The sequence below is a fragment of the Dendrobates tinctorius genome, unplaced genomic scaffold, assembly GCF_039654945.1.
Source record: "Dendrobates tinctorius isolate UK_male_01 unplaced genomic scaffold, ASM3965494v1 ptg000046l, whole genome shotgun sequence".
NCBI classification, from domain to species: Eukaryota; Metazoa; Chordata; class Amphibia; order Anura; family Dendrobatidae; genus Dendrobates; species Dendrobates tinctorius.
Window position 1 is genome coordinate 45,316,189 of NW_027361714.1, and position 25,119 is coordinate 45,341,307.

General features: G+C 41.0%; 1 protein-coding gene across 1 annotated transcript in view; it reads left to right on the forward strand.

The window, feature by feature from the left end:
* Window positions 1-337: 337 nt before the first annotated feature.
* Window positions 338-25,119, forward strand: part of PDE7B (phosphodiesterase 7B) — a 532,888-nt gene continuing 508,106 nt past the window's right edge. Inside the window, exon 1 of the mRNA XM_073575865.1 lies at window positions 338-699. Coding sequence (XP_073431966.1) covers window positions 679-699 — 21 coding nt within the window. The 5' untranslated portion in view covers window positions 338-678. The remainder of the gene's footprint in view (window positions 700-25,119) is intronic.

Sequence of the window (25,119 nt, forward strand, 5' to 3'; positions counted from 1 at the left end):
TTAAATTTAGCAGACGCCTGTCGACAAAAGGTTTAGGGTTTGTTTGAAAGACTTAACGGGTGCAGAAACAAAAAGTCTCGGAATAAAAGAAATTCATTCTGGTGATAAGAAAGGACATAGACCGTAAAATGGCTGGCTGTGCGGAGTCTGTGAAGCAGGCAGCACACAATGCCTGTGCTGGGAAGGTATGTGCAGAACACCTCTAGCTATGCCCAAGTGTGAGAGCGCATTCCTCTCATAGGCAGTCTGTGAAATGAATTGTGCATGCAGCAAGGGAGAAGGGGAAAAAACTCCAAGCTGTTTGACGTCACTTTGGAAATGAGGAAACAAGCCCAGAAAGGGGAGCTCAGTGCTGGGAGCTGACAGTGCTCAAGCTTATTGGTCTGCTGCTGCCTGCCAGTGGCGACTGACTCCAGCACCTCCCAGCAATGCACAGTCCTATAGTTACTCACACTGCAGCAGCCTCAAACTAAAGTAGAACCCCCACATCCACCACAAGCTGGGACCCTCATCTCCTCTTCATTTATTAACCCGCTCACTTCCACCACTATCGAATCCTTCCCAAAAGCTCATCCTGGATGCTGCTGCTGGACTCTGCAGCACAAGTCTATATGTACAAGCAGCATCGATCACACGTTTCAAGGCGATCGGAGGTCACTGAGCTGCAACTATGGTTAAATGTCTTGTTTAATGGTTGAGGTAGGTAGCATTTATTACATTTGCATGGGATCCTAGCGACAGGAAGAGATCAGACTTTGCGCAGCAAGTGATGAAGCTGGACGTCATTAGTATTGTTATTATTTTACATTGGTCTTGTGATTCAATGATACAATTATATTTCCATGGTAACAGGTTTGTGGTATCTGCGCCTTTCATGTTGCCTCTATGGCAGGGCTGATTTGCCTTAATGAGAGATATGTTGTTTACTAATGTAGTTTAAAAAAAGAGAAACCATAATAAAGTAGAAATTGTATATACAGTATATATGTATATATACATGTATAAATATATATATATAAATATATGGATTTATATATATATATATACACGAGTACATACGTATATATACACATGTGTGTATGTGTATATATATATATAAATATATATATATATGCGCTAAGTTACTTAACCATTACTTGCATATGCATATGCGTTATGCTACCAACTATGTACCTATTAAGCAGAGTTATGTGCATGGTTAATAGGAAATTGATTATTCTCTTGCCCAGGATAGCTTGATTTGCCAGTCAGCCCATTTTATACAGATAACAGCTCTATTTTTACAATGCTTTGAGTGGTCACGTCTGAATATGACAGTAAACATGTACTAGACAAGTTATTGCCAGATAACACGCTGGTACATGGTGGATGATTAATGGAGGCCCGAGCTGTACCTTAATCAGGTTTTCATGTCTGTTACTATAAAAGTTACAGGTCGTTTCTATCCTATATGTCCATATACACACGTATCGGGGTACACAAGAGTAACGAGAGTGAGTCCAGACGCTTCTTGTACGGATGTCACAATGTTACTTGTTGCGACATAAAAAAAGACATAAAATGACAAAATAAACCATTACTGCTCTACATTCACTTAGATAATAGATTTAGATATATTTTGGATTATTTGCTTTATTGAAGTTTAGAGGTTTCATTTGGTTTAGTCGAAAATCAATCAAGATATTATTCTTTATCCCTTTTCTTCCATAGATTTGGTTTTCAGACGTTGAAAAGAGCTACTGCTAAGTCAAATCTAATAATAAAAATAAGAATGAATCCTTTGTGGCCTAGGCAGCAATACAAAACTCAACCCCCTCATGCAATGCAGAGCTTGTTGGGAGATTGCTGCAGTGTGTGAATGTACAAGGCACTGCATAGTATTAGTGAATGGGTACAACAGGTATTGACAACTGGGTCTGGCATATATCATATACATATATTGATATTGTTTATATAGTAAATTTTTCGTAGGCAAAGTAGAATATTTTTCAACTTAAACTGCTGCGTTGGAGCAGCTAATGCTTTCTCCATTTCTGCACAGCCAATAGGACATAAACCATGTCACCATTTGCAGAGCCTGCTCTTTCCACCTTTTGCGATGCGCATTTAAAAAGAGACTTCTCTAGGAAATAATAGAAGCAAGACATTTGCAGCAGAAAAGTATCTGACGAAAACAACAGCAAAAATACTGTTTCTTTTATCTAAAAATATATGATGATAATGATTTCCAATAAATGATACAGTAAAAGAGGCAGTGGCCGACCTTGGAATAACAAGTGCTGTATTTTAGATGATTTATTTGCATCTCTGGTGGGGTAAAAAGGGTTAAATCATAGTTTGCTTGACAAAAGCAATAGGCTGGACTCAAAGTACCTATTCCATTGCTCGTCACATTTACATTCATTTATTCATTAGTGTTTCTAAGAATGGTTGGTGTTGTGAAAGGTGTTACTTTGCAATGTGCTGCAGTTTTTTTTTCCCAAGCAGCCTTGCAGTTAAGGACTGTACATATATTATCAGGGAAAAATGCAGAGGATGTGGTATGTGCCGTGAATGGACAATTGCTATTCTGCAGTGCTTGGTAGAAAAACAGAGACTTTGTGTGTTGCTTACACACGACTGAGTCTCCAACATCTCCTTGGCTCTTTCTTGCTGTTAGTGCAATGATAAGCCCTTTAGTGTTAGACTTTGGATAACCTATAGATGCTGATTCCATGTCTCATTAGACTGACACTAAATTCTAGCATAAAGCACCATTTTTCCAGTCCTTAATCCTTAAAATATACCTGTTGCCTACTGAAATCCCAGGAGCTGACATTCCTGAGAAAGTGACATCGTGTTCTCTTGAAAGTTTACCCAATAGTTTATTGATACATTGAATTTTTTGGAAACGTAATTGAAAATAGATATTTGTTCATACATTCCAAAGGGATGGGGGGTGGTCACCTGGCAAATCCTTTATGACAGATGCTAACAGGGTCAGACTGGGATGCTAAGGGCCCACCAGTAACATTGACTTTGAGGGGCCCACTTTTCACCTGCATACAAATATTGCACTCCCCTCATTCACAAATTTACCTCTATCTCTAAATAATAATAAGCTGGGTAGTTTGGTTAATGAATGATGAGATGCTGCTTTTTTCTGTACAGAGTAAATCAAGTGAATTATGCCAAGTATTATCCATATAGTGGAGATGGGGGCCCAGATCTTCACAGGGGCCTACCAGGGAATTCCCCTGTTACCTTGTGGGTCAGTCCAAACCTGGATGCTAATGTAGAGGGCACCATTTCATGCCTTCCCGATGTGGCACTGGGAACTCTGGAATACAGTTTGCCCAATGTGTCTCTGCCATTCAACAGCAGGTATGAAAACGAGCATATCCTAAAGAAACTAAGGGATGGGAAATAATGGCACTAATCTTTATTTCTATAGCGCCTACATATTCCGCAGCACTTTACAATTCAAAGGGTAGAAGTACAAACAATAGAGTAATGCAAAATGCAGCAATCCAAACAAGAGGAGTGAGGGCCCTGTTCCCAAGCTTCCAGTTTTTGAGAACATTGAGGTGGCACAAAAGATAAAAATGCATCATGATTGTCGTTTATTTCTCTTTGCTTATATAGCACCAACATGTACCGTAGCGCTGCACAGTAATTGCCACAGTTTATGCCATCCCCTCCAGCAACGGGTTTCACAATCTAAATTCCTTACTCATAAATACTAAGGTAAATTTCCTAAGAAGCCAAGTAAGCTGTAAGAATGTTTTTAAGCTGTGAGACAAAAACATTTTACCAGCAGGTAAACCATATAAACACATAAGTGGGTTACCTGAAAAGGTTAATATGTGCTATGTTCAAATTCCATTCACAAGTCAGAGGAACCTTTCTTAGAGCATCCCTGAAGTCTATACATAATGATATAATGACTTTACCAAAGATCATGGATGCTGCATGTTTGCCTGTAGATTCAGGTCCCTAAATGAAATAATTTAAGTAGGTAGTTTGGAAGAAAACGTAAATCTGACATTGTGCATTAGGGGACAAACCCTATTGATTGACAGATGGGTATCACCCATTGCCAATGTATTCACAAATTTACAGGAAGAGAAACAGAGGATCGACACAATGCGGAGTACGAGGAAAAGCTTCTGCAAAATTGATATATTATGGAGAATGTTCAAATATCTACGAAGACAGGACAGTTGACATTCCTATCTGATTTATTAATGCACAGTTACATGCTGTATATTAGTATAATACTATGACCCTTGATACTTTTGTGGGGAGGAGGACTCCCAGACAGTGAAAGGACAGGTACCCAGGGGACCGCCATCAGGGTTCCTGAGGGAATGATACTGGGAGGACAGTAAAAGGAAAGACTTGACTGAAGTTGTCAGGGAAACAGGGGGCGGGGCAAGCTTAAAAGGAGCAGGGGGCGCGCTGAAGTGGCAGTTGACAGAGAGCAGGACAACAGACAGGAAGCCGTGTGAGACAGAGAGGACCGAGGGAGGAGACGGTGTGCTGTGGAGAGACCGACAGGGGCCCGTGAAAGGACTCACCGACTAGTGGCACGTGAGAGATTTGCATCAGCGGCCGCTCCCTGCATACGGTCCCATTCAGCGACTCCTGCTGCTTCCCACCCTGTTGTGACAAGGCGGCTACCTCAGGCGACCTCTGCGACGACAGACCATTCCTTTACAGTGGTCAGGACACTGCCCCCCTGCCTTCTCCCACAGCTGCGGCCCTGTCATCACCGGCCCCAGGGGGCGCCACCTCGCTACAGGCGGTAGTAGAGACCCCCATCTGGTTTACTAAGGGACCCTGAGCAGAGGTTGGTGAACAGTTATATTTAGAGACTGCGTCATCACCGCGCCCCATCAGCACGGTTTCTTCAGGGCCTGTTGCGCCCCACCGGCATCGCTTCTTCAGGGCCTGTTGCACCCCACCGACACCGTTTCTTCAGGACCTGTTGCGCCCCACTGGCACAGTTTCTTCAGGGTCTGTTGCGCCCCACCGTCATCGTTTCTTCAGGGCCTGTTGCGCCCCACCGACACCGTTTCTTCAGGGCCTGTTGCGCCCCACTGGCACAGTTTCTTCAGGGTCTGTTGCGCCCCACCGTCATCGTTTCTTCAGGGCCTGTTGCGCCCCACCGGCATCGTTTCTTCAGGGCCTGTTGCGCCCCACCGTCATCGTTTCTTCAGGGCCTGTTGCGCCCCACCGGCATAATTTCTTCAGGACCTGTTGCGCCCCACCATCATCGTTTCTTCAAGGGCCTGTCAAGCCCAGTTTCATCCCGGAGTATCGAGGCGTCAAGGCAGCCGCATCAGCGACCTCTACGCGGCCACGCCTGTGATCGTGACAGACCCCTGGAAGGATAAGTGTACTATAGGAGATAAGGACCTCCAGTTTGGTCATACGTGGCCTATAGCACCCGGGCCAACCGGGTTAGTCGCATTTACCACAAGAAAGTATTGTTAGGTTTGTTGAGTCCCTGCGTGGACTGGTGTTTTGTTCATACTTTTTGTTTGCTCAATATAGCCCCAGTGGCTACAGTTTCTAAAAGTTATTTTCACAAACCACACCCAGTCTCGTGTCTCGTCACTGCATCCTGCGAACCTGCTAGGACCCTACTCTTTTACAGAGCATGAAGAGTGTACAACTTAGGTACAATTAACAGTTGTGTGATGTCGGAGTGTGGTATGCAGATTGGAAAGTAATGGACGTTCGGAGTAATGTTTTATGTGCCCCATGCAGAACTTATCTCCCAAGAGGGTGGCAATCTCTCTCCCATACTTCAACTAGTAAAATAGCTGTGAGGGGACATTGTGCTGTACTGTTCCCCCCGGCTGGTGTTGTGTAGTGTACCCCACATGTTAAAAGGAATCTGTCAGTAGGATCAACGCTCCTGCACCATCTGTATGGGCATGTAGGTCCTAGAATGTTTTACTCTAGAGAAAACCACAATTTTCATAATATGCAAGTGAGCTGTTAAGATCTATGGGTGGGGCACAGATCTCCTTGAGTATCTGCCTCCAGAGCTTGTTTTAATTTACAGGGCTGTTTACCAGTGTGAGGCATAAAAACTGACAGTCTGCTCTTTTGACCTACATGTCTCACACTGATAACGCCCCCTCTTATGTAAAATAAGATCTGGAGGCAAGTTCTCATGTAAATAGGTGTCCAACCCATAGATCTTCTTAACAGCTCATTTACATATTAAGAAAAATGTGGATTTATAAGGATTGAGACATTGGATTGCAGATATCAAGAAATTTTATTGAACTTTCAATGACCAGCATGCCCATAGAGACAGCTTAGGAGAGTTGATCCTACTGACAGATTTCCTTTAAGAAAGAACCCAGAATAACATAAGAGCAGCTGAAAGTCAAAACTATCCTTTCCTATGTTTTATGTTTAGTGTTTCAGTGTAAAAGAGGCTGATAGTTACAGCTTCTGTAGGTTTCACACCTATCACCGAGCAGGATACCAAATCCCTGCCTGACCCTGGCGATAAGCCCTTCATCGGGAAGGACAGGATGAGCGCTAGTCAATCCCCACTACCGCTAAAGACAGCTAGGATACACAAAACAAGGGAACACTTAGCTTGAGTAGACTCAGAGAAAAACACCACCATCCTTCAAACTCCAAAGAGGACACTAGCCAACTGCTGCAGCTCCAAGCTTCAACAGGGAAGTGCAAATAGAAAATATCACCCCCAACTCCCAATAGCAAGTTGGGAGTTATAAACACCTAGATCCAGGTGTGACCATTAGGAGGGAGGTGGCCACTGGGTTCAAAACAAACTGCTGAGATCGTCTGCAGACAGATGCAGTGCAACGGTCTGCAGCCTCTGACACATCTATGACAACTACTACTCAAACTGCTCAAATTGCCCAGTGCCCTAAACTGCGGTTGTGGCTTATTTATAAGTTAAACCAATCCTGCTAGCTAGATCCTTCTGTAGAGTGCCAATCGTCGTGTGGGGAATTTCCCCACATAACTAGCTATTAGTGAGAAGTATAGGTGTATAAGGCTAAGTTCCCTTGATGAATATTTGGAGCGGTTTTGACGTTGCAGATTTATGTATGGATCCTAATATGGATCCATGATACAGTATGCTGGCATTAATATTGTCTGGTGTTATGCTGGTCTGGGTGGACACCCACAGTGTAATGACTGAGTAAGGTACTTTACAGGGCCCATTAACACTACAGCACTTTAGATAGGAATGTTTTTGATTTTCAATATTCTGAGAATCTATAAGCATTATATTGCTCTGACTTACTCCCACTGAGTCCACTAGAATACGGACCAAGTTATATGATTGCATACAATTTATGACATATTGCCTTATTTAAGGTTATGTGATCAGACATAATTAATCTATTTTCACTTCAGCACTTTATTGTTGGGTGATGGTAGTGGTTTTGGTAGGGGATCCCAGTAGGGTCGTATAGGGATAGCTTATAGTGAGAGCGGATGCCATATCAAATTCTTTTGCTGCCAACCTCCGCAGCAAGACAGGGTCAGTGAGGGCTAATCCACTTCCCTCACCCCTTTAGTTTTCTGATTTATACCCAGCCTTGGGACATTTTTTCTGACCCTCTATTTTATGGTTATTTTAATCATACTTAACAAAAATTCATTTTTAAGGGTTTTTTTTTTTTGTTATACTCTATAATATACTCATTTGATACACAATATAGGTCTATTTATTAGTGAAACATATAAATGTGTAAGGATGAGCATTTGGAGCGGTTTTGACGTTGCAGATTTTCTGCAGCATTTCAGCACCATTTAGTAAAGTTACATTAATTGCAGTTTTCATTTTGTTTTTAAGTTATTTTTTTAAATTTGCATTTCTATCATTTTTTTCCAATGCGTTTTTTTGACTCTTTTTGGTATGTCACGTATTAAAGGGAACCTGTCACCAGGTTTGGCCAATATAAGGTAAGGTCACCATCTTTCAGGCCTTTCCACACAGTCTTCCCGGAATTGAGTTCCTGTGCAAGAGTACTTATGTGACCTGACTAGGGAAGAGTAAAGTACTGCAGTGCGCAACCGCCGGGGCACTTTGACCTTTCCCAGCGCCTACACACTGCAATACTTTATTCTGAGAATTATGCCTGCGCAGGAACGAAATGCCAGGGAGACTGTGTGGATGACATATGGCCACGTCATCTACATGAAGCAAAAAGGAGGACAGCATCTCAAGAAGATGGGAAGCGCCAGACCAAGACCAGCGACACCTCTCAGATCGGACCCCCCCGCAGGTGAGCATAATAAAAGTTATTTTTCTTCTCTTACAGGTCAGGTTGGGGGCAGATACAGTGGGGAAAAAAAGTATTTAGTCAGCCATCAATTGTGCAAGTTCTTCTACTTAAAAAGATGATAGAGGCCTGTAATTGACATCATAGACTACAACTATGAGAAACAAAATGAGAAAAAAAAATCCAGAAAATCACCTTGTCTGATTTGACAAGATTTATTTTGAAAATTATGGTGGAAAATAAGTATTTGCTCATTAACAAAAGTTCATCTCAATATTTTGTTATATATCCTTTCTTGGCAATGACAGAGGTCAAATGTTTTCTGTAAGTCTTCACAAGGTTGGCACACACTGTTCATGGTATGTTGGCCCATTCCTCCATTTCCTCCATACAGATCTCCTCTAGAGCAGTGATGTTTTGTGCCTGTCGCTGGGCAAAACGGACTTTAAAATCCCTCCAAGGGTTTTCTGTGGGGTTGAGATCTGAAGACTGGCTAAGCCACTCCAGGACCTTCATATGTTGTGGTCTAACTATGATGTCAATAACAGGCCTCTCTAATCTTTTTAAGTGGGAGAACTTGCACAATTGGTGGCTGACTAAATACTTTTTCCCCACTGTATTCAGCATTATAGAATACTGTATATCAGGCCTAAAATGATGGTGATAGATTGACTTTAACTAAATATGCTTTGTTTTGGATACTTCCTATTAATAGCTTTGATAAAACTTTATTAATAAAGTTATGTAAGTATTACATGGGCTTTTATTGAATCTTGTTGCGTAAACGGAAAAAAAAAATGCTTATGCGTTTTTTATTCATGAATTGTCCTCATCATCTCCCAGTCTATGAGGGAAAATCTACAAATAAATCGCATATTTACAGCAAGAGTAATTGACATGTTGCAGATTTCAAAATCGCTCTCCGCAGGTCAGTTTACTTTGCGTTTTTTGTACACAAAATTACGCTGTGGGAAAAGTGCACCAAATACTCATCGTGGGAAATTAGTCCAAAACTGCTATGTCATATAAATTAAAGTGAAATTCACCGCAATGCAGTAAATATCAGCTATAAAGCACAAGGCATACAATTTCAGTTCTCATCTTGAGCACTAGGCCGTAGCAGTGATTTCATGGCTGGCATTAAACCAAATAAGGCACACTTCCAGTTGTGGCCAAGTAGTGATATACAGAATTGTCTCGTTTTTGGATTCCGAAAATTGCTGTTATGTAATTTTAGTGAACGCTTCTATCAATCAACTCAAACCAAGAAAAAGCAGTGAACTGTAGAGGACCTCAACATTTTGAACTTTATGGTTTTGTCTCGTATGAAGTAAGAAGGAAAACTAAATATCTCAATTTAAGCCCATTTCTTTAGACAGTTGATTCCCATTCTTCATCATGCACAAAGTAAGAGGCCGTGTACAAATTTTGCATTGGGACCAGGGAGTTATAACACAGGGACAATGTTCTTTAAGCATCTGAAACAGATAAAAACCAAAGTGCATGAAGTTATCTCAGCATATCCAATATCAGTGTTAACATGCCCTGTTTAAATTCAAAGCTGAAAGCTAATACGGTTGCATCTTCTGTCATCAAATGTGACTGCTGCAACCAGACAAATGACAATGGTTTGTTTGTTTTTATATGCACGAATATAAATGAAAAAAATTTATAATCCATTACAAATATACAAAAAAAATAAATAAAATTGATCAGTTCCATTTCCCTTTCCACCCCCACATCTCCACCCCTGCCTTTCTGGCTGCCTTTCCGGAGAAGATAACTGTGGTAGTTGGCTGTGGCCCCTATAGTTGCCACAGATATCGGCTTGCTAGTTAAGCCCTGTTGTCCACTCCACTAGGCTAGGGACCGAGACCTTTCTGCGACCTGGATTCTCCCCCACCTGACGTCTGTCAGCGTGGAAAGAGCCCCACGGGGAGCAGTCTTCACCTGTGCCTCTGGGAGAACACCATTCCCCTTCAGGGAACTTCATTCCAAAGCTACTCCGTCCAGCAGCTCCTCCTGACTAGGAGCTGCTGCAGACATGTCCTCTCACTTCCTCCCCCTAAGGGGAACTCTCCTAACTTCCTACAGTTCTCCTGCTCTAAACCTAAGGTCCACCCACCTCCCAACACCCTTCATGAACCAAGCAGGGGTCATATAGGGTGCTCTGCTGTACTAAGTGTGTGTGAGATGCAGGTGTCTGAGGGTGGTCAGGTGTCTCCATCTTACCTGAATAGTGGGATACCACACCTCAGAATGAGGTGCAGTACCTCTGTGGCGACTGAACCCTCAGGGGCGCCACACACACATATCACACATATCACATATCAGCTCACACATAGAGCGCAGTGTAAATTGAAGAGTCTGAATCACCATCACATGACAAAAAACAAATTTGAAAATTTGTTTAAAACAAAAAAAAATTGCATTTGTCGCAATATTTTAGACCAGTAATATGTTCACGTTTTGGTTGCTGGGGCTTGTTTGTGGCACCCTGTGCTAATGTTTTTATTGATACAATCGATAAAAGATGTTTTGATCCCCTTTTATTACATTTTTTGTAGTGTTGCAGTGCCCACAAAAAACATAATTATGGTGTTTAGCTTTTTTTCTCAATATGTCATTTACTGATCGGGTTAATACCACATTTGTATTTTTTCATATTTTCTATATCTTTATTTTTAGTGGAGAAAAGTGGGGTGATTTGAAAGTTTTTAATATTCTTTTTTTTCATTTATTTTAATTTTTTTTTTCACTTTTCATTGTATTTGTTAGTCCCCTAAGGGGAGTTGAATCTGCAATCATCCAATAGTATTGCTGTATATAGCAAAAATCACAGCCTCCTATAAACCAAAGCCAGAAGAGAATCTTAATCTCAGGCACTGGGGTCTTCAGCACACCTCCAGCCTTGCGATCCCATCACATTGAGCGGGCCAATGGGTGCATTGAATGAGGCGCACTCCTTGTCAGCAGGCTGTGAATGCTGCTGTCAGAGATTGATAGTGAAATTTAACAGGTTAACAGCTGATTGAGGAGATCTTCTCCACATACTGCTATTAGAGAAAGATGATGACTGAGTAGCACAGCCATCATCTGTCTGGAGAGATTCTGTTACTGAGTCAGTATCATAGCCAGGGAGCTGGCATTTGATGCAACTGTACATCATATGTCCAGAAAAAGGGTTAAGGATCAAAGAGGGACAGAGGAAAAGTGGAGCCTTTCTGCAATAAGAATCTCAACTTGTCCTGTGTACAGTTGAAATTAGAAGTCTACATACACTATATAAAAAGACACATATGCATGTTTTTCTCAATATCTAACATGAAATCAGTATAAACCTTTCCCGTTTTAGGTCAATTAGGAATACCATAATTATTAATATTTGCCAAATGCCAGAATAATGAGAGAGAGAGAGAGAGAGAATGTTTTAAGGTATTTTTGTTACTTACTTCAAAGTCAAAAGTTTACATACATTTCATTAGTATTTGGTGCCACTGCCCTTAAACTGAATGACTTGGGTCAAATGTTGGGATATCCTTCCAAAAGCTTCTCACAATTGATGGTTGGAATTTGGGCCCAATCCTTCTGACAAAACTGGTATAATTGATCCAAGTTTGTAGCGCGCCTTGCTTGCACATGCCTTTTCAGCTTCGCCCATACATTTTCAATAGGATTGAGAATAGTGGCTTTGTGATGGCCTCTCCAAAACATTGACTTTGTTATCCTTAAGTCACTTTGTTACCATTTTAGCAGTATGCTTTGGGTCATTGTCCATTTGGAAGACCCATTTCCGCCCAAGCTTTAACTTCCTGACTGATGTCTTGAAATGTTGCTTCAGTACTGCCACATATTATTTTCTCATGATACCATCTATTTTATGAAGTGCACCAGACCCTCCTGCAGCAAATCAACCCCACAACATGATGCTACCGCCCCCGTGTTTCACAGTTGGGATGGTGTTCTTAGGCTTCCAAGCTTCTCCCTTTTTCCTCCAAATGTAACGATGGTCATCGTGCCCGAAAAGTTAAATTTTAGTTTCATCAGACCACAGGACATGTCTCCAAAAATTACGATCTTTGTTCCTGTGTGCATTTGCAAACATTATCTGGCTTTTAGAGTAATACCTTCTTCCTGGCAGAGTGGCCTTTCAGCCCATGTTGATACAGTACTCATTTCACTGTGGATATTGACACAGTTTTACCAGCTTCTGCCATCATTTTCACAAGGTCTTTTGCTTTTGTCCTAGGGTTGATATGCACATGTCGGACCAAAGCACATTCACCTCTGGGACATAAAACCCATCTTCTTCCTGAGTGGTATGATGGCTGGACATTCCCTTCTTGTTTGTACCTGCATATAATTGTTTGTACAGATGAATGAGGCACCTTCAGGTATCTTGAAATTTTACCTAAGGATCAGTCAGACTTGTGCAAGTCCACAATTCTCTTCCTAATATCTTAGCTAATTTCTTTAGACTTTCTCATGATTCTACACAAGGAAGCAGTGTGTTTCAGGTGTGCATTATGATGCATCTACAGGTGTGTCTCTAATTAACTCAGATGTTGCCAAAAAACCTTATCAGGACCTTCCAAACACATGACATCATCATATGGGCAGTCAAGAATTGTTTAAAGGCATAGTGATCTTAGTGTATGTAAACTTTTGACTTTGCAGTAAGTAATAAAAATGACTTAAAACGGGGGCGTGGCCTGGATCGCCTGTAGGGAGGACGCGCTTTGCTGCAGCTCCCGCTGCCAGCAACGAAATATACCCTCTTCTGACCCCAATGAAAGTGCCTATATGCCCCCCAGAGAGAGCGGGGCTTAGAGAAGGTGGTGAAGGACAGCGAGGAGAGAACCGCGGCTCTCTGTGAGGAGAACGGTCATGGGGAGCGGGCCTTGGCGCCAGAGGCGGTCATGCGCCATCTTTACTGCTTCTTCCTGAGGAGGTCCAGAAAGCAGTCTGCAGAGAGCAGTTGGAGATGGTGGAGGGCCCGTGGCCTCTGCCGGAAGAGAGACCGCTGACTAACAAGGAAGGGAAGGAGCGGATCAGCTCACCGGAGGAGAGGAAGGTGAGCCGGTCGCACGTGCCTGGCTGGTGAACAGAGGGTGACCGCGGTGCTGGGTGCTCCTGGGGCATTGCCCGGGGAATCTGAGGCGGTCGTTCCTGCTGCAGACGGGGAACTGGGGCGACCTGGGGTCTGAGGGTACCGCTCCCCCGTTTCAGAGGCGCCTAGACCGGCCTAATTTTATACCACGGCAGTGTGAGACTTTCTATATAGTGCACCACATTAGAGCGCTGATACCGCCCTATTCACTCATGTCAGCGCATCACCTTTCAAGACGCATGGGGTTATCTTCATCTATGAACATGCATTAGTAGACTTTCCCTGAATGCACGAGGGGTGATTCAAATGCACGCTTCAATTAAGTATTATGGTTAAATCTAATAAAGAGCGTGCAAAACCGCTGGCTACTAGTGTACATCTGGGCAGACAAAGTGAAATGGAGAAATTTCTGAAAAATAAACCTGGGTCAGCTAGGTCCACACCTAAAAAGCTGCATGCAAATGCTGAGGTGGAGGAACAGGTCGAGGACTCGGACTCAAGTGATGATGTCCCAGGCAGTGATATTACCCACTCAGACTCTGGGAAGTTATCTAGATCAGTCTTCAAAAAACTTCTGGCACAAGCTTTAAAGTTCTCTCTCTCTACTCTCAACCGACGGCCAAGGTCAGGATCAATGGCACCCTGTCAAACAGTTTTGAGATTCACAACGGGACTAGGCAGGGATGCCCTCTGTCTCCATCCTTGTTCATTTTAGTCATAGAAACTTTGATACAAAGCATCAGACAAGAACAACGCATAGAGGGGTTGTCGGTGGGTCCGGGGACACTCAAAACGCTAGCTTTCGCAGACGATCTACTTTTTCTCATATCCAACCCGTCTCAAGCATTTCCGACCATCCTCTAAATTTTTCAACAGTTTGGCTTCCTCTCCAATTTTAAAATTAATTTAACCAAATCCGAAGTGTTAAATATTACTCTCCCTCATTCTCAACTCTCCACTATTCGTACACAGACTCCCTTCTCTTGGGCCAATAGCTCTATTAAATATTTAGGAATATTCATAACTAGAGACCCCACTAACTTATTTCAAAGTAATTTCATTCCCTTAATTAAAAAAGTTACAAACCTGATGCATAAATATAACCTACCCACTTTATCCTGGATGGGTCGCATCAATGTGTTTAAGGCGTATATCATGCCTATCATATTGTATGCCATGAATATGGTTCCGATTCAGATACCTCTGACCTTTTTCGGGTCGCTAAAGTCATTAATAGGAAAATTTATCTGGAAATCTAAACCGGCTAGGTTGCCTTATAGGCTTCTTACTTATCCAGTCTCCTCTGGGGGATTGGGAGTCCCAGACCCCTTTTCATATTATAAAGCAATCCATCTTAGCAGATGGTTAAAGGTGGTGTCTTGCGCTGAAGGTGGGGAGGGAACTTGTGTTGACCTGGCTCTATTGGGCCCGAGGGGTTTGCCTTATCTCTGGACTAAAGCTAATCCACCGGTCGCTTTTAGGCTAGACGAGATAACTTCTACTACATTACGTATCAAAAGATTGATGTTGGGAGAACTACCGGAGGACACTTTTCCCTCAACGTTAACGCCGATTGGCTCAATACCCTATCTAATAGATCTTGATTTTCAAGATCCATACAATCTATGGTCTACCCTCCCTAGAGAAACACTAAATAGCTTTTATGGTAATAAAATATTACAGAGAGGAGCTTGGCCACCAAACGCAACGATTCAACCAACTAATTTTCTCCAGAGCCAGCACATTCGACGTACGCTTCTACAGTTTAGGAAGAAATTCCCGACCAAATCCAATTGGTCCTGGCTAGATATTATGGTCAAACTTCCGCTTCCACGGCTAAAAATTTTATCTCGTATTTACTCACACCTTATCTCTCCGAAAGCACATTTTAAACCCTCATTTATTTACTCTTGGGAAATGGAACTCAACACTACATTCACAGAGAAACAAATATCTAGAATGCTATCTAGTGCACGGGGATTCTCTAGGTGTGTACTTTTGCAGGAAAATTCTTATAAAATATTGACCAGGTGGCATTGGACTCCCGCAAAGCTCTTTCGGATGGGTCTTGCTGATAATGATGCTTGTTGGAGATGCCTCAACTCTGGAGGACATCATACGCATATATTCTGGGATTGTCCCAAACTGAGACATTTTTGGGATGGTGTTGAGCTAGTTCTCAAAAAACTACAACTAATAAAGACTAATCTCAAGGCTACGGAAGTTCTTCTTTCGTGCCCGTCAAAAGATTTCTTACCAAAAAAGCATGGTCTACTACCACTGATGCTAAGTGCTGCAAAACAGCTGATAGCTGTACACTGGAAAGATGTTGCCCCCCCCCCACTTTGGAGGAGTGGCACGTTAAGATAAATCAGGTTTCTCGTCTGGAGGAGATGTCTAGCTGGGAGATTTTTAACCATAAATCTTATGTGTCGACCTGGGCCCCGTGAACTAGATATCTAGAGGATAATCCTCTCGGTGAGAAATCTAATATCACGCAAAGTCTTACTTGACCTGATGACCTTTATGCTGGGGTAGCTGATCCCACGGTTGCTTACAGAACAGTCCACCTACTCTACTTTTTTTTAAATACACCCATCAAATACTAGTGCTCATGCCGACGGCTACTTTTTGTTGTTGTTGTGGATATAGTTCATTATTATGTATCCCTCTTTACCCTTCTCTTCCTTCTTTTTTATTTTTGTTTCCCACCCACATTTCCCTCCCCTTTTTTCTCCCCTTCCACCGTGGACCGACTTCTAAGCAACACTTCGCTAACTGTACTTGTAAAATGGTGTTGTGTCTTATGGTGTGGTTTAAATTTGAAAATAAAGAATTTAAAAAAAAAAAAAATGACTTAAAACATTCTCTCTTATTATTCTGGCATTTGGCAAATATTAATAATTATGGTAATCTTAATTGGCCTAAAACAGGAAAAGTTTATTCTGATTTCATGTCAGATATTGAGAAACACAAGCATATGTGTCTTTTACATCGTGCATGTAAACTTCTGGTTTATAACTGTATATACTATCACTTACTAGTAATAATGGAATGCCACTTTAACTATTTTGTGCACTATGGCAGCACATTGAGACTGTACTCACTATGTTTCATTGCAGTCCAATGCAAAACATTGTTGTGACTGAAATAAGATTATAAGAGAATTTAATTGACTAGGAATGCATTATATCTAGCTTGCATGATAATGCCAACTTTTACATTGCCATAAATGACAATATTTCTACTATCCATGACGACACCATAAAAGTTGCATCAGACCTCAGTAATAACTAAGACAGATGACAGGAAGGAGAATGATTAAGGCATGACCTGAGATTAGGAATTGTTATTACTTTTTAAGTTACACCCAAAATCTGTGTCCAAAAGTTGGTGAAACACTTAACAGGCTGCTAATGAGAGAATGAAGTCAAGATCGTTTAACCCCTTCATGACCGGAGGTATTTTATTTTTCGTTTTTTGCTCCCCTTCTTCCCACAGCCATAACTTTTTTATTTTTTGGTCAATATGGCCATGTGAGAGCTTGTTTTTTGCAGGATGAGTTGTACTTTTGAACAACATTATTGATTTGAACATATAGTGTACGGTAAACAGGAAAAAAAAATTCCAAGTGTGGTAAAATTGCAAAAGAAGTGCAATCTCACAGTTGTTTTGCTTTTTTACTGTGTTCACTAAATGCTAAAACTGACCAGCCATTATTATTCTCCAGGTCATTACGAGTTCATAGACACCAAACATGTCTAGGTTCTTTTTTATCAAAGTGGTGAAAAAAAATTCCAAACTTTGTTAAAAAAAAATTGCGCCATTTTCCGATACCTGTAGCATCTCCGTTTTTCGTGATCTCGATTTGGGTGAGGGCTTATTTTTTGAACGACATGCTGACGTTTTTAATGATACTATTTTGGTGCAGATACAATCTTTTGATCGCCTGTTATTGCATTTTAATGTATTTCTCACGTTTCGACTTTTTTTCTCGCTACGCCATTTAGTGATCAGGTTAATCTTTTTTTTATTGACAGATCTGGCAATTCAGAATGCAGCGATACCAAATATGTGTATTTGTTTTTTTATTGTTTTATTTTGAATGGGGTAATTTGAACTTTTATATTTTTTTTATTTTTTTAAGATTTTTAAAAACTTTTTTTTTTACTTTTGGCATGCTTCAATAGTCTCCATGGGAGAATAGAAACTGCCATAACCCAATTGGCTCTGCTACATACAAGCGATGATCAGATCACCTGTATGTAGCAGAATTACTCACTTTCTATGAATGCCGACCACCGGGCGGCACTCATAGCAAGCTGGCAGTGACAACCATAGAGGTCTGCAGGAAACCTCTGGTTGTCATGCCAACCCATCGGTGACCCGCGAACACGTGACTGGGATCTCCGATGGGCGGATGTCCAGAGCAATTGCCAGAAGCCCATGTTAAATGCCGCTTTCAGAGTTTGACAGCGGCATTTATCGTGTTAATATTCACGGGTAGTTCGCGATTCCTCCCACGACTGTGTCGGGCGCATATCAGCTGTTTAAAACAGCTAACATGTGCCACGAAAGATGTGGGCTCACTGCCGGAGCCCACATCAAAGGGAGGGTGTCTGACATTGGCGTACTATTATGCCCAATGTTGGAAAGGGGTTAAAAAACTGAACAATTAGAATCTTCTCGACTTACTCAGAATTTGAGCCTTTCAGGAATAACAGGAATAACTCCAGACAGAATTGGCCACCAGAGGTGGAACTATGGAATCAGATGAGAGCAACTTCCAAAGAACACGCAGAACATATAGCATGCATGGCAAGCTATGATGTTTGCGTTACTCACAGAAATATTTTGGAAAATTTGTATGTGCCAGTAATGTTTATTTTCCTTATTTTCATAGAAGCAAAATAAATAAATCAACCAATAAATAAAAAAACAAAATTGGGCACATCCTAGCATCATCCACAGAAATCACAGCCGTCATTAATTACTTGTAGACTAACATTATTGTTCCCACTCTCCATTAAAGAAAACTTGCACTAAAAACCAGCATTAATTGTCTTACATATACAGGCTGTTGAAAATTTTTCCTCAGATTTTCCATAAAATTCAAGGCTGAGACCTGTGAAGGCCATTCCAACACCCTAATTTTCCATTTCTTTAGAAGTTCAAGGTTGGTGCTTCAGTGGGTTTTGGATTATTGTCTTGTCTTTGTTGCAGCTTCAGTCTATCGTCCCTTCTTTTTTTCTTGTAATATAAAATAATCCTGTTCTACTGACATACGGCCCTACGGCATAAGCAGAATGTTCTCTGGCTTTGGCCATACACATTAGGTAATACGGAAGTTGATTCACGGGTGAACAAATGTTTGAACGTTATTTTTCATGCATTTTTTTAATTTATTTATTTTTTTGCCCCCCGTAGATTTGGAGAAATTTTAGGAAAATTAGCAATTTTCAAACTTTCAATTTTTATGCCCTTACAATGGATAGTCATACCACACAAAGTAGATTATAAAAAAACATTTATCATAGATTCACTTTATATTACGTGTAAAGGTAAAAAGTAAAGAATCCGCACTGCTGGTCTGTGTCTTGGTAACTTGCATATGGTTTTAGACCTGAAGAAGAAGTAAGATGCTTTGAAATACATATACATAATAAAAAACGCATAATCTCACAGTGTCAACCTGGATTTGCCTTTCATTTACCAGCCGTGCGGATTCTCCGCTTTTTTCCTATATACATATTTGTACCTGGACTTTGGACCTGTGGACCTGCTGTAGCTGGGACTGTATGCTCTTTATATGTTGTGTAATCACAACATAATCAGGTTAGCATAATCTTTATTCATTTTGTTTAATTTTTAAATGCATAAAACCATATTTCACTTTATTAATTCCTTAGCATCTTTTACTTTATATTGACATCATGTTTCAAACATATTTTGATTTCTTTGGGATATTACAAGAATTAAAAGTTAGGAGTATTTTTTTTTTTTTGCAAAATTTACAATATCTATTTTTGCTCACACCTATTCAGGTCAAAAAGATATAAAGTTTTACTATCTGCGCCCCTAAAAGTGTTTAACCCCTTTATGACCAGAGCTGTGTTTTTTTTTCATTTTTTGTTTTTTGTCTTTCACTCCCCTTCTTCCCAGAGCGATAACTTTTTTATTTTTCTGTCAATATGGCCATGTGAGGGCGTAATATTTGCAGGACGAGTTGTACTTTTGAACGATACCAATGGTTTTACCATGTAGTTGTACTCGAAAACGGGAACAAAATTCCAAGTGCGGTGAAATTGCAAAAAAAGTGCAATCCCACACTTGTTTTTTGTTCGGCTTTTTTGCTAGGTTCACTAAATGCTAAAACTGACCTGCCATTATGATTCTCCAGGTCATTATGAGTTCATAGACACCAAACATGTCTTTTTCTCTTTTATATTAGTGGTGAAAAAAAATTCCAAATTTTGCTAAAACAAAAATAAATTGTACCATTTTCCAAGACCCGTAGCGTGCCCATTTTTTGCGATCTCGGATTGAGTGAGGGCTCTTTTTTGCGTGCTGGGCTGATGTTTTTAATGATACCACTTTTGTGCAGATACGTTCTTTTGATCGCCCGTTATTGAATGTTAATGCAATGTCGTGGCGACCAAAAAAACGGAATTCTGGCATCTTGATTTTTTCTCACTACGCCGTTTAGCGATCAGGTTAATTCTTTCTTTTTATTGATAGCTTGGGCGATACCAAATATGTGTAGGTTTGACTTTTTTTACTTTGAATGGGCCAAAAGGGGGGTGATTTGAACTTTTATGTTTTTTTTTTTTTTTTATATTTTAATCACTTTTTTTTAACTTTTGGCATGCTGCCATAGCGCGATTGCCTCTGTTACATAGAGGTGATGCATAGATCACCTCTATGTAGCAGAATTACAGCATTGCTATGAGCGCTGACCACAGGGTGGCACTCATAGCAATCTGCCCTCAACAACCATAGAGGTCTCGAAGAGACCTCAGGTTGTTTTGGCAGCGCATTGCTGACCCCGAATCACGTGATGGGATCAGCGATGAGCGTATTTCCGGCCGCGTTTAACAGCGGGAAATAACTAGTTAATAGGCGCGGGCGGATCGCGATCCCACTCGCACCTATTGCGGGCACATCAGCTGTTTAAAACAGCTGACGTTGCATTTTTGAGATGGGCTCACTGCTGGAGCCCACCTCAAAGCAGGTGATACTGCCAGCTGATGTACTATTCCGTCAGCTGGCAGTAAGGGGTTAAAATAAATCAGTTACCAGTTTTTTTCCACCTACTCTAAGAACAGCATAATGTAGAGACAGATACCTTGATTCCAGTGATGTGTCACTTACTGAGATGCTTGCTGTAGTTTTGAAAAAAATCACTGTTTTATCAGTAGGAGATTATCACTGAAGGACTAATAAACGTGCTGCCATGTAGTCCTGCATATTCATGAACTCTGGATAACCTTGCCCCGCCACTGATTGACAGGTTTCTGCCTCTGCACAGTTTTCACAAAAAGATGTTAATCAGTGGTGTGTGTGTGATTACAAAGAGCTCAGTGTTCAGTGAACTGTTAGATGTGCAGAAGATAAAACAGTGATTTCAAAACTGCAGCAAGCAGCCCAATAAGTGATACATCACTGGAATCAGGGTCTCTGCCCTTATATCATGCTCCTCTATGATGGGGTAATGAAGACCTGGTGGCACATTCCTTTAATAATCACATTCAAGAACTTTGCTAACCTTTCACAGGAATTACCACAAAGTGGAATTAAAAATAAAATGAAAAATTACAGATACAAATTATCATGGGTCTTTGGCCTAAAATTTTTAGTTTTTACAGGCTGTAATGAAAACAAAAAGCACCTAAAAACGTATTACATAATTTCTTCTGAATGTCACAATAACTCCTATTTGGTTGGAATCTACAATTGTGGCACAAAGCAGGGTATGGATGGGAAGATGCGCTATTTTATATTTAAAGGAAACAGACAAAATTGCAGTGCGCCCAGTCAGTGTAAGGCGCTGACATTAATTACAATTTGTCAATGAAGGCAACTGATCCCTAACTAAAGACAGTTAAAAATTAACTTTTAATGAACTATTTAAAGAATAAGATTAAAAGATCCGACAGTCAGTGTGTATGAGGGATATAACCACTTTTTTCGCTATGCTCACAATATAGTAACTCCTTATATCCCACAGTGGCGAGTATTGATAAGTATTAGCTTGGTGCGGCCGCTACCAACTGCTCTCTAATATTGTTGCCAATAACACAGACTGACGAAAGCTAGTAACACCTAAATCCTCCTCAACATGTTTCACCAGAAATCTGGCATCATCAGGGGAGAGAGGTTTAACCCCTTTCTGAAATCTGACATACTACCCCGTCCAGGCGCCCTGGACCCGTATGCTCATTGACGGGATAGTACGTCATAGCGATTAGCTGCGCTCACGGGGGTAGCGCAGCTGTTAGCGGCAGGGTGTGAGCTGATTATCATAGCTGACATGCGGCACTATGTGCCAGGAGCAGTCACGGACTGCTCCCGGCACATTAACCCCTGGCACACTGCGATCAAACATGATCGCAGTATACCGGGGCATAGGGAAGCATCACGCAGGGAGGGGGCTCCCTGCATGCTTCCCTGAGCCCCTCGGAACAACGTGATGTGCTCGCAGTGTTCCGAGGGCCTCCTTCGTGCAGGCCCCTGGATCAAAGATGGCTGCGGGGGCCTTCCGGGTCCAGGGAGCTGAGAGCAGGCGCTGAGAAAGCCTCCTGCACTGCCTGTCAGATCGCTGACCTGACACAGTGCTATGCAGTGTCATATCAGCGATCTGACACAATATAGTAATGTCCTCCCCTCAGGACAAAGTAATAAAATAAAAAAAACAAGTGTAAAAATAATTTTTTAAAAATTCCCTAATAAATAATAAAAAAAATTCCTTAATAAATTCTTTTCTTTATAAATAAAAAAAGCAATAAAAGTACACATATTTAGTATCGCCACATCTGTAACCACCCACCCTATAAAACTGTCACACTAGTTAACCCCTTTATTGAATAGTATAAAAAAAGTAAAAAAACAATGCTTTAGCATCATACCACTGATCAAAAAGTGCAATAACACGAGATCAAAAAGATGGATATAAATAAACATGGTACCGCAGAAAATGTCATCTTGTCCCGCAAAAAATGAGCCGCAAACAGCATCATCAGCAAAAACATAAAAAAGTTATAGCTCACAGAATAAAGCGATGCAAAAATAATTATTTTTTATATAAAATTGTTTTTATTGTATAAAAGCGCCAAAACAAAAAAAATAAATGAGGTATCACTGTAATCGTACTGACCTGAAGAATAAAACTGCTTTATCAATTTTACCACACGCAGAACGGTGTAAATGCCCTTCCCCAAAAGAAATTCATGAAATGCTGGCTTTTGTTTATTCTGCGTCCCAAAAATCGGAATAAAAAGCGATCGAAAAATGTAACGTGCCCGAAAATGGTACCAATAAAAACATCAACTTGTCCCACAAAAAATAAGACCTCACATGACTCTGTGGGTCAAAATATGGAAAAATTATAGCTCTCAAGATGTGGTGATGCAAAAATAATTTTTTGCTATAAAAAGCGTCTTTTAGCGTGTCACAGCTGTCAAACATAAAAACCCGCTATAAATAGTAAATCAAACCCCCCTTTATCACCCTCTTAGTTAGGAAAAAATAATAAAATTTAAAATAATGTATTAATTTCCATTTTCCCATTAGGGTTAGGGTTAAGTCTAGGGTTAGGGCTAGGGTTAGGGCTAGGGTTGAGATTAGGGTTAGGGGTGTTTTGGGGTTAGGGTTGGAGTTAGAATTTTGGGGTTTCCACTGTTCAGGTACATCAGGGGCTCTCCAAACGCGACATGGCGTCTGATCTCAATTCCAGCCAATTCTGCGCTGAAAAAGTCAAACGGTGCTCCTTCCCTTCCAAGCTTTGCCATGCTCCCAGTCAGTAGCTTATCCCCACATATGGGGTATCAGCCTACTCAGGACAAATTGCACAACTTTTGGGGTCCAATTTCCCTTGGGAAAATAAAAATTGGGGGTGAAAAGATCATTTTTGTGGAAAAAATATAATTTTTTAATTGTATGGCTGTACGTTATAAACTTCTGTGAAGACCTTGGAGGTTCAAAGTTCTCACCACACATCTAGGTAAGTTTCTTGAGGGGTATAGTTTCCAAAATGGTGTCACTTGGGGGTTTCCACTGTTTAGGCACATCAGGGGCTCTCCAAACGCGGCATGGCGTCTGATCTCAATTCCAGCCAATTTTGTGTTGAAAAAGTCAATCGCCGCTCCTTCTCTTCCGTGCTCTGCCATGCGCAGAAACAGAGGTTACCCCCACATATAAGGTATCAGCGTACTCAGGAAAAATTGCACAATAACTTTTGCAGTCCAATTTCTCCTGTTACCCTTGATAAAATAAAAAAAATTGGACCTGAAATATTTTTTGGGGAAAAAGAAGTTAAATGTTCATTTTTTTTTAAACATTCAAAAAATTCCTGTGAAGCACCTGAAGGGTTAATAAACTTCTTGAATATGATTTTGAGCATCTTGAGTGGTGCAGTTTTTAGAGTGGTGTCACCTTTGGGTATTTTCCATCATATAGACCCCTCAAAGTGACTTCAAATGTGATGTGGTCCCTAAAAAAAAATGGTGTTGTAAAAATGAGAAATCGCTGATCAAATTTAACCATTATAACTTCCTAATAAAAAAGAAATTTGGTTCCAAATTGTGCTGATGTAAAGTAAACATGTGGGAAATGTTACTTATTAAGTTTTTTGTGTGGTATATCTTTGTGATTTAAGAGCATAAAAATTAAAATTTGGAAAATTGCAAAATTTTCAAAATTTTTGCCAAATTTCTTTTTTTTCACAAATAAACTCAAGTTATATCAATGAAATTTTACCACTAACATGAAGTACAATATGTTACAAGAAAACTCTGTCAGAATCACCAGGATCCATGGAAGCGTTCCTGAGTTATTACCTCATAAAGGGACAGTGGTCAGAATTGTAAAAATTGGCCCGGTCATTAACGTGCAAACCACCCTTGGGGGTAAAGCGGTTAATGAAGCCCATTGCTGCGGTGTTCTTTTTTGTTAAGAAAAAAGATGGAAGGTTACGCCCATGTCTAGAATTCCGTGAACTCAATATGATCACGGTCAGAGATCGATATCCACTCCCTCTCATCTCTGGCCTCTTTAATCAGGTGGGCATATAATCTCATTCACGTTAAAGAGGGGATGAGTGGAAAACAGCATTCAATACACCCGAGGAACAATATGAGAACATGGTGATGCCATTTGGGTTGACGAACGCACCCGCCGCCCATCAGCACTTTGTAAATTACATCTTTTTTAGTCACATGGTAGGCAGATTTGTGGTTACTTATGTTACAATCGCGGACGCAGCGTGGCTTACCAGCCAACGCTCCCACGTTGTCAAACCGTAATGACGATGGGGTATGCGTCCCTGGTGATCATGGAATGTGGACCCACTGGACCACAGAGGGGGACCCGGGCCTACCCGAACTAAGGAAGGGTAGTGACTGTGGTCTGTGGCTGCTGAGCTAGTGGACAAGATGGCCATATGCAGAACTAAAAGATACCACACAACTTCAGGTATGAAGAAACATAAAGTTTACTTAAATGAAGCAGAAAACATCAAGAAAC